Source organism: Pituophis catenifer, unplaced genomic scaffold, assembly GCF_029215685.1.
Source record: "Pituophis catenifer annectens isolate HBS135680 unplaced genomic scaffold, rPitCat1.0.hap2 SCAF_3, whole genome shotgun sequence".
Taxonomy (NCBI): Eukaryota; Metazoa; Chordata; class Lepidosauria; order Squamata; family Colubridae; genus Pituophis; species Pituophis catenifer.
The window spans coordinates 103500350-103515666 of record NW_027256883.1 but is presented as its reverse complement, the minus strand read 5'-3'; the positions used below and the strand labels follow the sequence as shown (position 1 = coordinate 103515666).

At 37.5% G+C, this 15317-nt stretch overlaps 1 protein-coding gene across 3 annotated transcripts in view; it reads left to right on the top strand.

Moving 5' to 3' along the window:
- The first annotated feature begins 709 nt into the window (after positions 1–709).
- PDE4DIP (phosphodiesterase 4D interacting protein) overlaps positions 710–15317 on the top strand; it is a 142335-nt gene continuing 127727 nt past the window's right edge. For 2 of the 3 annotated variants that reach the window (XM_070940879.1, XM_070940880.1), the window contains exons 1-2: positions 712–1823; positions 4543–4662. In XM_070940879.1, coding sequence (XP_070796980.1) covers positions 741–1823; positions 4543–4662 — 1203 coding nt within the window. In that variant the 5' untranslated portion in view covers positions 712–740. Of the gene's footprint in view, positions 1824–4542; positions 4663–15317 lie in introns of all 3 variants that reach the window. The other variant, XM_070940878.1, reaches the window with a different exon arrangement.

Below are 15317 nucleotides of genomic sequence, written 5' to 3'. Positions count from 1 at the left end.
GTCAAACCATCTCAGCCCTTTTTTTTTACTTGATCGATCTTGTATTCAGTTCACCTTTTCATGTTTGACCCTTTATTTTGGACTCTTTTATCTTGGACTGATAGGACTTATTCAACACAGTAATACAGTAATTAAATTGAAACGAGGTTATAGAACTTTGCTTATCTTTAATTAGCAAATCAAATAGTTTCGGAGTCAGTAAGGAAATTTCTATACGAAAGTACGCTTAATACGTACCTTCAATGCCTTGATTTCGGGGAAACCACGCGGTTTTACATAAAAGAAAGGCGCGATTCGAAGCCGGCAGGAAAGAAGTGAATGATGCGGCATCTTTAGCATGTACTATTTATTCGCTTGGCAGGCTGGCAAACTACATTTCCCAAGAATCTTTGCCCGAAATGTGTGCTGCCATTGTCACGGCCATCTTGAAATCTGAACTGCTTTTAAAAAAGATTTGGGGGTTGCAGCGTCTTTCCCACTCTTGCGACAGTCTGGGAAAAAGCGGGTAGTAGCTTGTTGGAAGGAGGTGCTTTCGGGTACTGAAGTCGTCAGTAGGTCAGCTAACCGATTCGGACGGAGAGGTGTATGAGATTGAATGGAGGGGCATTTTTGAGCTAGACAGATCTGTGGGGAAGGAATTCTTTGGCTCCTCCCATCTGATGTTAGTGATGTTTCGGTTCAACTAAAACCAACCCAGCCGGGAAATAGCAACCGAGAAGACAAAAGAGGCCCCTGATGAAATGAGGGAATCCTGTCGAATTTGTGGTCGGGAACTTTGTGGCAATCAGAGGCGCTGGATCTTCCACACCGCAACTAAATTGAATTTCCAGATTTTGCTCTCGCATGTTCTGGGCAAGGAGATCTCACGGGATGGCAAAAACGAGTTTATCTGCAGCAAGTGTGCCTTTATGTTGGAGCGCATATATCGCTTTGATACTGTTATTGCGCGCATCGAAGCGCTGTCAATTGAACGGTTGCAAAAGCTGATGCTAGAAAAGGACCGCCTCAAGCTGTGTATCGCCGGAATATACAGGAAGAACAATGACGAGCCCACCGACGAGACGACGGACGTCTCCAGCCTGACGGATCTGCGCTATTCGACTCTCCTCCAGGAAGACTTCGCTTATTCAGGGTTTGAATGCTGGACAGAGCCGGAGGAACGCGTTGGAGATCCACAAGCGTGCCACGCTGCAGAAAGCCGTCCTAGGCGGTGTCGGGGTTGTGCTGTGCTGCGCGTTACTGATGCTGATTATGAGGCAATTTGCAAAATCCCACGAAAGGTGGCAAGAAATCTCTCCTGTGGATCATCCAGGTGTTCTGCCAACGTTTGTAGTGAAGAGTTACTGATATGTGAGCCAGTAATTACTGACTTGCTAAGCGTCAAGACGCCTTTGGATGAAGAAGTAGTGGAAGGGGAAACTCCCGAATTGTCCCTTGAGTCGTTGGATGGAACCGCGATCGCTGATGCATTACATCCAAAAGAGGAGGAATCGGACACAGAGGCAAAGAGAAACGCGATGTGTAACTGTATAAATGGTTGTGGAGCCCAAAGCTTCTCACTTCAGAGCAACAGATTAGAGGTAGCCCTTAATTTGGTGAAAGCTTTTGACTGCAAGCCAGTCCAGAGTCACAGAGGGAGCAAGTTACCTATTCCTGTAAAATCAAGTTCTCATTGCCAGAACTTCGATAAAAACTCTTCTGGCTTCTCAGATGTGGTGCTGAAATCTCAACCTGGCTTTGCCTTAGCTTTTGCCTTGGAGATGTCCGATCTGCAGGAATTGTGGGAAGATTTATGTATGGATTATGTTCCACTTCGAACTAAGGTAGAAGATTATTTCTTCCAATTCTGCCTTTCAGATTCTCAAATATTGTCATTCTGTACTTGTGATTCACTTTTGGCTTGAGATGCAACCTCAGGTTGCTTTCTTCATCCACTACAGTTTACCACTTGCTTTCTTCACCCATTATTGTTAGATTCTGAAAATTGCATGTTCATTTTCTGCTTTTTTTGCTTGAAGTTTTTTCTTTTAGCTTTCAGTTGTGTTTGCTTTGCAAAGGATTAAAAGGAATGTTATTTTCTTTTAAAAAGTCCTTGTAGAGTTGAATTCATTAGTCCAGTTTTGTGCTAACTATGACCTGATTAGAATATTCACATAAAAATTGGCATGTCTTCTGTGGGGTTTTTTTTTAAGGGAATTGTTATTCTCATAAAAATATATCACTTCAGATTGTCCTCACTGGCATGCTAGATATCATGTGCAAGGAGACTGCATTATGAATTTCATTGACTTTGTTAACAAAATTTTATAAATTTTACTGATACGTTAAGTGGCTATACTTAACAAATAGTACCTCTAACAGCATTTTTTAAAAGATTTTTTTTATCCTGCCTATTATTTCTATAAATGTTCTGCCCCAGCTCCGGATTTCCGAGGATATTGACACACACCAACAGTCCTTATCAAATTTATTAAGTAGCAAGAATAAACAAGACCGGCAAAGGTTGGCAACCAGCCCAGAAAACAAGATATGATAAACCAAAATACTCTGATAATAAATATGAGTTGTTCCCAGCAAGAAAACACTAGCTGCATGTGACTTAAATAGGCTAAGGGAGTGGCCAATTATCTTCAAGCCCTATCTCGAGTAGACCTCCTCCTCCTGAGTAGCCACTCCTGCCTTTTGGCAGCCCTGCGTGCTTGAGCATTGAGGAGAGGCTCCTCCACTTCACTCTCTCCACTTGAAGAAACCTCTGGAGGTTCTGAAGGCCCTGGCTGAGTCTCTGCCTCTGGCATCACATCCTCTTCAGCCTCCTCATTGTCCGACGCAAGCGCTGGCTGCGCAGGCTGCTGGCGCGACACCACACCAGCCTCCTCTTCGTCGGGATCAGCCACGATCCGCGCAGGCCGCTGGCGGGCCACAATAATAAACAACTCAAGGTGGTGAACATACATAATATTCTTTCCTCCTCTTGCTTCAAGAGCAACCGCCCTATGAAGCAAGTTGGGCTGAGAGAGGCTGACTGGCCAAAAGTCACTCAGCCAGCTTTCATGCCTATGCTGAAACTGGAACTCACTGTTTGTAGTTTCTAACCCAATGTCTTAACCATTAGACCAAACTGGCTTTATATTTATATATCTATTATATCTATATTTATATAGCAATAAATGCTCATTTCAGTTAGCAATAGCAATAGCAATAGCACTTAGACTTATAGTGCTTTATAACACTCTCAGAATGGTTTGCAGTGTCAGCATATTGTTCCCAACATTCTGGGACCTCATTTCACCAACCTTGGAAGGGTGAGTCAACCTTGAGCCTGTCAGGATATAATTCCAGACTGTGGGCAGAATCTGCAGAACGCCATTCTAATCACTGTGCCACCAGGGCTCGTTACCTTAGAAAGTAGAACTACTGTATAGTAGCTGATTTTTGAATGACAATTGTACTTTCTTTCAGCAATTTTGTTTTCTCCTAGTTTTTTCACATTACAAAGCTCAGTTAAATTAAGTTAACTGCATGGTAGAAATCCAGAGATAGCATCACACACAGAATTGAGCTTTGCTGAAGATTACCTTCTTGCAACATCTCCAGGAATTGATTCTATTACAATTAATTCTGGAATTTGTGAAAGAGAAGCTGCTTTCTATAGTTTTAATATTATGTGTGCACAATCTTAAGCATGTATACAGAAATCCTACTGAACTCAATAAGTAAGATTGTAGTCTTGCTTAAAATCATAAAATGTGAGAAAGATCTACTGGACTTAAACTAGTACTTTTTATCTATATTGATACCTAATCTAGGGTAAGTTTCTTAAATTTATCCTAAGTACAGAAAAAGAGGCTCAATCATAGGTTAAAAAAATTAATTGTCGAAAAGATAGATTAAATAGACAGGCAGGCAGGCGGGCAGGCTTGTCTTATGACCATATCAAAGAAAATAAAAGTAAAATAAAAGATCTATTTCCAGGATAAAACAGGTTAAAGAAAATACAATAATAAAATACATATATACTAAATACAAAAAATCAACAATCAAATAAATGCATCACCTTTATGTGATACCCTGATCTGTTCAATATAACAGAGTTTTAACTGAACTGTCTCATCTATAGGCTTAGCAATTCTGCTAAAATGTTAGAAGACAAGCTGCATTCCATTAAAAAAAATTAATTTTACTTCTCTCCTATAGAGATATATTGCAGATATCTTAGTGAAAGATGTCTCTGTCTAGGGGTGTGTATACTTTATATTTTGAAATTATTTGCAAATATTGCCTTCAAACGTGTGTAATTGCAGCACCTTCTCTGCTATTTATTAAAGAAGCTGAATGTTTCAGCTTCATGAACCAGAAAAAAAGATAATGATCCTTTAAATAATCCTCTTAAATTCAGCAGCTTAAAAAATACAGTGCTTTGTTAATGAATAAATAAATGCTGCACTTAGCTTCTTCCAAGCAGTTTTAGTGAAATGATATAACAACCAAAGGTAAAGAATATCTCAGCAAATACTATTTTTCTTATTCTCTTTGTCTCTTCAGAATATGTTTGAGGCTAATCAGCAGCTAACTTACTGCGACATGTCATTCAGTGAAGAGGAAACTGTATTAAATGATAAAGAACATATGGAAAAAATCAGCTCGTTAAATGCTATGAATAAGGTATTTATTTAATTTCAAAAATGTTCAAAATTATCTTGGGAACAATAAAATTGTTTCTAAATGTAACAACTTCAGTCAGTGTGCTGGCTAGAACACACCGCAATGTAGTTTTGGCTTTCAAGGTTGGAAACAAGCAAATATATAACAGAGAGGAAGATCTTAACAAGCTGAAATATTGTGCAAAATCCAGCACTATGAAATTTAATAGGATCCAATCAAAAATATGAGTACAGAATGGTGGGCACAAAACAGTGCATGAAAAGAAAAATCAGAGATATCTTTGTAGCCGATAGAACTGTTCAATTGTTTTGTGGAAACAGGTAAGAAACTGTAGGTTTAAATTACAAGAAATTGATTTCAATTGAACATGAGGAAAAAATTCTTACTGGGGGTGCTGAAACGAAGGCTGGATGGCTATTTTGGGGGGGATGCTATATTAGTGGCTTTCAGCACTGAGGAGAGTGTTCAAATATATTATCTTCAGGATCCAACTCGTACATTAATATACAAATAATTTTTGACTGTTAATCCATATAGTAATATTTTGTGCCCATTAAAAAGGCACATTGATAATGCCTTAAATAAATGTAATTCAAAATTATCTGAAAGTCAGTAGCTATAGAGTAATCTGGGGTTTCTAGTGAAAATTTAGCTATTCTAAGTTTTTGGTTAAATGACAACAGTCCAACTAGCAAACCCGAAACTAAAACTTCATTGGATACACCATTTTGGCACTGTAGAAATAAAACCAGCTCTGAAGTTTTCCTGCGCAATGCTACATAAACATTAGTCTCCTCTCCTTCCCACCCATATGGTCATGCTGTTCAATTATGAATCAGTCTTTTGTTTTGAGAAAAGTTCATTTCTTTGTCGTCGTGCATTAGTGACCTTGGTGGGTTCTTGGCTCATACAGTCTATTCTTGGATCATCTGCATTCCTTCTCACACATCCCTCCCCCCAGTTCTTTGGCAGGTTGAATAACAATAAGTTTTCAGATGGTTCAGAAGTGGTTCAAATTTGACATTAAATAAAATTTAGCTAAGTTTATTTTTGACTCAGTTACAAAGAAGTTGAGCTTCCCCCTAGTTGAAAGCATCTTCAGCTATTCGTTTTCCTTCTTACTGTCTGAAAGTTAATATGTTATTTGTTTAAATCAAGATGAAAGCCTTGCTTGTATAGAATATATCTTCCTAAATTAGGAAATCTTTCTGTGCAAAACACGTCTGGAAATCTGAAAAGCTGCTGTAAGCTAATGTACCACCACACCTTCTTTCTATAAGTATTTTCATGACTCGTGTACTGTAAATATATGTTTATATCTGTAACTGTACAGATTGAAAGCAATATTATGGGAATTATCCAGTAAGCTTAACAAAAACTAGTGTCTTAAATTCAGGCCAGAGAAATATTGACATCAAGTATGTGAAGAAATTACATAAATCTTAATTTTTCTCACCTCTGTGTCAAGACTGACTCACATTTTCACCTACATTTTTCCTTCACTCACAACTTGACAATAAAGGGGGTGGTGGTAGATGGAGTGCAAGGATGGGAAAATAATATCCAAGCATCTGTATGCTTCTGTGAGACATTGCTGACATCTCAAGGACACATAGAGCAGATGTAGCAGCTGGTTCCCATAACAAAATAAACAGAAGTGATTGGTGGATGTATTGGACTATTGGTGACCCATGGGGAAAGAGAGAAATTAACTATACTTGCTATTGCATGGGAAACCCAGTGCTGATTTCGCTTCTTCTCTGCCAATGTGGTTTATTCGGTAAAGTTTTAAACTCTTGGTAAAATAATGTTCTATGAGTTTCTTTTTATGGACTCACCAACTGGACAGTTAACACACTGATTTGGAGTACTTTTCCATAATTTTTTGTGGCTGACAAATTAATCAGTTGAGGAATGAAGTATTTATTGGGTGATATAGATAGAGAATTGAACACAAAAATAAATTCTTGTTTATAATACAGACAACCATTTGCCATTTTTTACATTCATGAACTTAAATCTGTTGTGAGCTCTTAAAAGAAAAATGTACTTCTGTTTTTGGTGCCAGATATAATGGTTACCTAGTTACATGAATCTGCTAATATTTTCCTTTATTCAATTATTTAATAGAATCATTAGTTCCCTTAATAGAAAAATATAGGACTTCCGGTTTTTTCTGGCTCCGGTGAAGACGGGGCCTTTTTAAGGACCGCCAGCCCCGCCGTTTGTAGAGCCGCTTCGATTGTGAGAAGCAGCATGGAAACTCCAGAATCTGCAGGATTTGAAGGAGAGAGTAAGCAAGGCGCAGGTTGAGCCCCTGTGAGCCCCCAGAAGTTTGCTATTGGGGGGGAAACAGGCGCAGCTCCCTCCCAACTTGTGAAGACTCCGAGCGGCGTGGGACGACTCTGCTTTCCGCAGAGCAAGCCGGCAGCAGCAAACACGAAAATTGAATGAAACTAACTTTACCAACTAAAAAAAAAAACTGAACCCTGAAACCAAGGAACTGCAAGTATTCTTTCTCTTTGTGATTTCCCGATTTGACTAAAAACTAACATGAGCGGAAGCGGCTTGAAAAGATGGCGCCGCTCCAGCGTTAACAAGTTAACAAGCTGAAAGGGAGAGTGATTTCCTAAAGCTATTCCAACAAGTTACATTGTTGCGCTGTTTGTAGCAAGCACAGGAGAAGAGGGGGGGAAAAATCCCTTTTTAAAACAAGTTGATCTTACAGTCTAATTCTACTTCTAATTTACCTAAAACTGGGGGACTTTTTTAGAGGACTTTGTGGTGTTGGAAGAGGAAAAAGGATTTCCCTTTTTAGAAAATCTAACCTACGTGGCAAAATGGCTTCTAAAAAACAGGAAAGCAAGGCAGCAGGGGGGGATCCCCCACACACAAGCCTGAAGAGCAGTTTGATTTTGAAAATTTAAAAAAAATTATCACTCAGGCTTTGGATGATAATTTTCAAAAATCTCAACAGGAAATGGATGATAAATTTCAAAAATCTCAACAAGAAATTAAGCAGGAAATTAGTGAAATGAAAAACTTGGTGAAAGAGAATTATGATAAGGTGACTGATAAATTATCAAATGCGGTTTCTGGCCTGTCAGAAATTATTATTAAAGTGGATTCTAAATTGGAAGAATTTAAATCAGAAGTGAATGTCAAAATAAAGGATACTGATTTTAAAATTGCTGATGTGGATAATAAAATGCAGAGAGTTGAAGACGAAATCACGATGATGCAATTCCGGTCCATGGAATTTGCTATAAGAATTAGAGGTATCAAGGAGAGTGACCGGCAAGATCTGAGACAGGTTTGTGCTGATGCTTTGGCTGTGGTGTTAAAAATCAATTCTGATGAGATTTTTTACAAAATAGACAAAATTTACAGAGTGAATTCGTGGGTGGCCAGACAAAGACAATTACCAAGAGATGTGGTGATATATTTCACAGATAGAAGAATGAGAAATGATATTTTGCAAAAATCTTTTCTTTCCTCTGTGCAAGTTGAGGGAACTCAAGTTGGAATTTATAAAGAATTACCGCCAAAGATGCTGAAAGATAGAAAAGATTTTGGTTTTTTAGTAAAGGAATTAAACAAATTAGAGATTCCATTCCGGTGGGATGCCCCAACGGGTATAATTTTGAAGTATCATGGGGAAAGATATCGACTGAATACTGTTGAAAAAGCGGAACATTTTTACCATACTGTTTTTAAGGAGAGATCACCATCTCCACGTTCATCTACTGTATTGGAGATAAAGGAGAGTGATAAGGAGAAGCAACCCCAGCAAGAGTTGGAAGTGCAGCTTAAGCAGGTTGAATTAGATCCAATAGAAGCACAGGGTGCTGTAGGAGGTTTTCTGGAGGAGCCCCTGCTAGAATCCTCTCCAATTTTGACTACAAGAGATGTGGCTTTGGACCTAGCTCGTATGGCTGAAGCTAAAGATCAGCGAATAACTCGTGCGGTTTCAAAACAACTCAAAGAAAAACAACTGCAAGAAAGAGCTAAGGCACAACAATATAAAAAAGGAGCTAAGAGTACTACAGAACACAGTGAAGCCATGGGGAGAGCAAAGTCGGTGGCCTCGGAGGACATCCGGCAATTCTGCTCGTCGCTTCAAAAAAGTATACATGATGGTTAAGTTTTTGTCTTGGAATGTGAATGGACTGAACTCACCACGGAAAAGAAAGAAAATATTTACATATTTGCAACAATTTAATAATGATATAATTTGTTTACAAGAAACTCATATCAGAATGCAAGATCAAAAATACTTGATAAACTCCAAATTAGGATCACACTTTATAGCCTCAAACTTGGAAAAAAAGAATGGTGTGGTTATTTATATAAATAAAAGATTATCAGCTAAAATTATAGAAGCGGATGAAGCAATTGAACTGTATACTGTACATGGTCAAATTCTTGTGATTGGAATTTATGCTCCTAACCAACAACAGGATCACTTTTATAAAATTTTGCATACTAAAATATTGCAATGGGATTATAGATCTATTTTGATTATGGGAGACTGGAATGGAATAATTGATTCTAAATTAGATTAAAAAAGTCTGGTGAAGTCTAGGATTAGACTACCACAAACTTTTTTTGATTTGAAAGAAGATTTGGAATTAAAAGATGTTTGGAGAATATACAACTCAAAAGACTTGGACTATACTTTTTTTTCTGATAGACATAGATCCTTTTCAAGGATTGATTTTATTTTATTATCAAATGATTTACTTGTTAAAACAAAAAGAACTAAAATTTTTCCAAGAATTCTATCCGATCACAGCTCAGTATGGATAGAAATTGAAATAGGAAAAATTGAGAGAAGATTATGGAGATTAAATGAAAATTTGTTTAGATATGAAAAAAATATAATAGAACTTAAGAAGCAGATGAAAGAATTTTTTGAAATTAATTTGAACAAGGGTACCCCTATTGAAATCGTCTGGGATGCAAGTAAAGCGTATATGAGAGGGGTACTCATTTATATGAACTCTAAACATAAACTGAATAGACAAAAGAAAAGATTAGAAATTGAAGCAGTAATAAAGAAAAAAGAACAGTTACTTATCAAAAATCCAGCAGATGAAAGAATACGTGGTGCTATAAAACTTTTAAAAGATCAATTCCAAATGCTTATGGCGGATCAAGTTGCAACAAATTTACAATATGCAAAGCATAATACATTCTGTAATGCCAATAAACCGGGCAGATGGCTGGCTTATACATTAAGGAAGAAACAGAGTATGCGGACTATCGACTGTATTGATATTGGAGGGAAAGAAATTTATCAACAAAAATTAATTAAAGAAGCTTTTGTAGATTATTATACTAAACTATATGCTAAAGATGATATACAGAATGGACTTATAGAAAAATATTTAGAAAATAAAAGAGTTACAATAGTTACTAATCAACAAAAGGAAAGAATGAATCACCCTATAACAGTGGAGGAAATAATTGCAGCAATTAAACAACTGAAAACTGCCAAAGCTCCGGGAACAGATGGCTTGACTGCAGTGTATTATAAAACTTTGCAAGCAGAAATGGTGGAACAACTTAGAGACTTATTTTGTAACATACAACAAGGGGGTAAAATACCCCCATCATGGAAAACAGCTTATATTTCTTTGATACCAAAAGAGCAAGCAGGTCCTAAAAAACCGGAGAACTATAGACCAATATCTCTTCTGAATAATGATTATAAAATTTATGCAAAAGTACTAGCCAACAGGTTGATGCCAGTAATTCAAGAGGTGATTCATGATGATCAAGCGGGATTTATAGAGGGTAGATATATGAAGGACAATGTAAGGCAAGTTATAGATTTATTGGAATATCTTGAGAAGAATAAACAGATCCCTGCAGTGCTGGTTTTTTTGGATGCGGAGAAGGCCTTTGACAGAGTGGATTGGAATTTTCTATTAAAGACTTTGAAAAAGATGGACTTTGGGGATCAATTTATACAAGCGGTTTCAGCAATTTACCAAGAGCAAAAGGCACAGATTATTATTAATGGAAATTTAACAACAGATTTTAATATTGAAAAAGGAACAAGACAAGGTTGTCCGTTATCCCCTTTGTTATTTATTTTAACACTAGAAGTCTTGCTGAATACAATACGGGATTCGAACAGCTTGAAAGGTATAGTGATAAGGCAAGAGGATTACAGAATAAGGGCATTTGCAGATGACCTGGTTGTTACCCTTTCACAGCCGATGGAATCAATAATCCAGATGAAAGACATTATAAAAGATTATGGTACAGTATCAGGATTTAGACTGAATCAGAAAAAAACTAAGATGATAGTTAAAAATATGACACAAGATCGAAAACATGAATTTGAAAGGATGGCAGGCTTTGAGATTGTACCAAAGGTTCAATATCTAGGAATTCAGGTTGCAGAATCAAATATGAAACTATTTCAAAATAATTATGAGGTGTTATGGCGAGATGTACGAAAAGATATGGAGACTTGGAAAAAGCTGCAGCTCTCGTTACTTGGAAGAATAGCAGCAGTTAAGATGAACATTTTGCCAAGATTTCTTTTTTTGTTTCAAATGATTCCGGTGCTTAAAAGTGATAAACAACTGAAAGAATGGCAAAGTGGAGTGAATAAGTTTGTTTGGAACGAGAAAAAACCGAGAGTGAAACTAAAAATTATGCAAGATGCTCCAGAAAGGGGAGGCCTTAAACTTCCAAACCTACAGATATATTATGAAGCAGCAGCTTTGATTCAAGCAAGCGATTGGTTTGGAAGGAAAAAGACTGGAATATTGAATATAGAAAGCTTTGACCTTGATCTTGGTTGGCATGCTTACTTATTTTATGAAAACAAAGTGGATAAAGTATTTAAAAGCCACATACTTAGAGATTCGTTGATGAGAGTTTGGAAGAAGCACCGATTCAAATGGGATTACAAAATACCGTTATGGTTGGATCTTGGTCATATTATGTGGAATACAAATATAATGTCACTCGGGGGGGTTTTATATAAGGTGACCAGACGTCCCGCTTTTGGCGGGACAGTCCTGCTTTTGAGCAATTTGTCCCGCGTCCCGCGGCGTTTTAAAAAAGTCCCGATTTTTCATTCTGCCTCCTGGTTCCCGGCTGCCTCCTGAATCCCCGCTGATGGCTAGAGGGAAAAAAACTGTTTAAACTCTTGCCGCGGGGCTTCAAAGGGCCGCCCTACGTTAATTAGCTCGGCTTCCCCCTCTCAGCTGATTTGCACAGGGCTCTGCTCTTGCTAAATTGCTCAGTTTTTTTTTCCTCTTTGTGCAAACCAAGCTCAAAACGAAATTGAAAGTAAAACAGGCTGTTGGCTTTGCGGTTTGCTTGCAACATTGGAAAATTAGGCAGCAGATTTATTTTCCTTTTCCTCACCAAAAAAGGTAAGTGCAAACAATGGAAAATTATTTAGGGCAAAAGAGGAGAGTTCAAGATTTTAAAACACAAAAGAAAAAAAAGCTCTTTTTAACTAGGGAATTGTAATAATTGAGATATTATTAATTGTATACTGTGTTGAAAGCAGAAATGGTTAAGTTGTGGTTTGGAGGAATATATGGGGGAAATTATTTGGTTTATTATTATTGGTAAGTATAATTAATTGATTTGTAAGAAATTGGATTGCATGGAAATAATTGGAATATTCATGTTCATATTGATTAATATACAAAAAAGATAGTTATATAACTAATTGATTTATATTAAAATGTTGAATTTGTATTAAACAACTGTATTACATAATTACATAATTAACCAATGTGAGGATGGATATAAAAATAGATGACAATGGGAAGGGGTATAAAATAGAATAGAAGGGAAAAATTGAATTTGATTAAGATTAGAGATGAGGATGAAGGGTAATATTGTTTTTTTAAAAAAATAGATGAGGAATAAATATGGCAAAAAGGAAATATAGAAATTGTAAATTTAATTGAAATGACTAAACACTGTTTAAATTTGTGAACCAGCCAAATATTCTGTTCAAAGAAAATACATTGTATGTATGTGTGTTTCTAATTATTGCTATTTATTCATATTTGTTCTCTTTTATTCTTTAAAGTTTAACAATTCATTCTTTATCTTAATATCTTTATATTTGTTTGGGGTTGGCTTTCTTCCCTTTCATCTTTTTTATTGTACAGCAATCTTTCTCCTCAAACCTACCACCTCTCTTTTCTTTCCTTCTTACTTTCTCTTCCCCCCCTCTTCTTCTCCTCCCTACTTCCTCTTCCTTTTTCCTTCTCCTCCTCTCTTCCTCCCTCTCTTAACCGTCACTCCTACTCTAATTTCCCTTCCCTTCCTTCATCCCTCTCAATTACTGTATCCTTTTATGCATATGGACTACTCAGAGGGCTGAAAAAGTTATTTTTGACTGGTCCTCGCACTTTTGACCAGTCCTCGAACTTACGACTGTCCTCACATTTTACATTTTTGCCCTATCTTGTCATCATGGTGAAGAGAAGCAGTTGTGAAATGAGTGACGTGGTTGTTAAGAATGCTGCACGGGCATAAATGTGAGGATGGTCATAAGTGTGAGGACCAGTCAAAAGTGTGAGGACCTGTCAGAAATGACTTTTTTCAGCCCTCTGGTTAGTCCTTTTGTGCATATGGACTACTCAGAGGGCTGAAAAAGTTATTTTTGACTGGTCCTCGCACTTTTGACCAGTCCTCGAACTTACGACTGTCCTCACATTTTACGTTTTTGCCCTATCTTGTCACCATGGTGAAGAGAAGCAGTTGTGAAATGAGTGACATGGTTGTTAAGAATGCTGCACGGGCATAAATGTGAGGATGGTCATAAGTGTGAGGACCAGTCAAAAGTGTGAGGACCTGTCAGAAATGACTTTTTTCAGCCCTCTGGTTAGTCCTTTTGTGCATATGGACTACTCAGAGGGCTGAAAAAGTTATTTTTGACTGGTCCTCGCACTTTTGACCAGTCCTCGAACTTACGACTGTCCTCACATTTTACGTTTTTGCCCTATCTTGTCACCATGGTGAAGAGAAGCAGTTGTGAAATGAGTGACATGGTTGTTAAGAATGCTGCACGGGCATAAATGTGAGGATGGTCATAAGTGTGAGGACCAGTCAAAAGTGTGAGGACCTGTCAGAAATGACTTTTTTCAGCCCTCTGGTTAGTCCTTTTGTGCATATGGACTACTCAGACGGCTGAAAAAGTTATTTTTGACTGGTCCTCGCATTTTTGACCAGTCCTCGAACTTACGACTGTCCTCACATTTTACGTTTTTGCCCTATCTTGTCACCATGGTGAAGAGAAGCAGTTGTGAAATGAGTGACATGGTTGTTAAGAATGCTGCACGGGCATAAATGTGAGGATGGTCATAAGTGTGAGGACCAGTCAAAAGTGTGAGGACCTGTCAGAAATGACTTTCCAGCCCTCTGAGTAGTCCCTATACACATAGCCATGGCCACCCGGTCACATGACCAGCTAGCCACGCCCACCCAGTCACATGGCCTCCAAGCCACGCCCACACAATAAGCCACGCCCACAATGGTGTCCCTCTTACCAATGTTAAAATCTGTTCACCTTACCCTATACACATAGCCATGGCCACCCGGTCACATGACCAGCTAGCCACGCCCACCCAGTCACATGACCAGCTAGCCACGCCCACAAAATAAGCCACGCCCACAATGTCCCTCTTTACCAATGTTAAAATCTGGTCACCTTAGTTTTATATAAAGAAGTTCTTTTTACAGATGCGGGCAGATGGCAACTAAAGACATTAGAGACACTGTTGGACGAAGGGATTAACTTAACTTGGTTACAGTATAATCAACTTCAATTGAGATGGAAAGAGGACCAAAAAACTGGTATTATGTTGCATGAGGAAGAATTGGTTAGACATATAAAAGAGAAAGGTCCAATGCATATTAAAAGGCTTTACAATGTTTTGTTAGAAAGGGATTCAGAAACTGAATTGGTTAAAGACTGTATGATTAAATGGGCACAGAATTTTGCAGAACCAGTAATGTTGGAAACATGGGAGAAAATATGGGTTCAGAACGTTAAATTTACACAATCACAGAATTTGAGGGAAAATTTCTATAAAATGTTTTACAGATGGCATTTAGATCCCAAGAAATTATCCTGTATGTATCCTAATGTTCAGCCAAAATGTTGGAGATGTGATAGTTTAGATGCTACATATTATCATGTTTGGTGGAATTGCAAGAAAGTTAAGGCTTTTTGGATAAAAATATGGTGGGTTATGCAGAATGTTTTGAAGAAAAAAATTCAATTTTCTCCACAACTGTTTTTATTGGGTATAGTAAAGGGTTTTACATTGGATGAAACTAAGTTGATATTGTACATGATAACAGCAGCAAGATTATTGATAGGCAAATATTGGAAAAATGAAGCCTTACCCACCATTGAAGAATGGACTTTCAAGATGGCCAGTTTTGCGGAATGGCGAAGATTTCAGCATATTTAAAAGATCGCTCACAAGAGACTTATGAATGGGAATGGAAAAAATGGATAGATTATGTGCAGAAAAAATACCAAGTTAGGAAGTATCAAATTGTTTTTCACTGAAAGTTATATAAAAATAGAAATGTATGAATTGTGAAGAGAGAAAAAATTATAAGGGGGCTTGAGGGGTTCAAGTTTTTATAAAAAA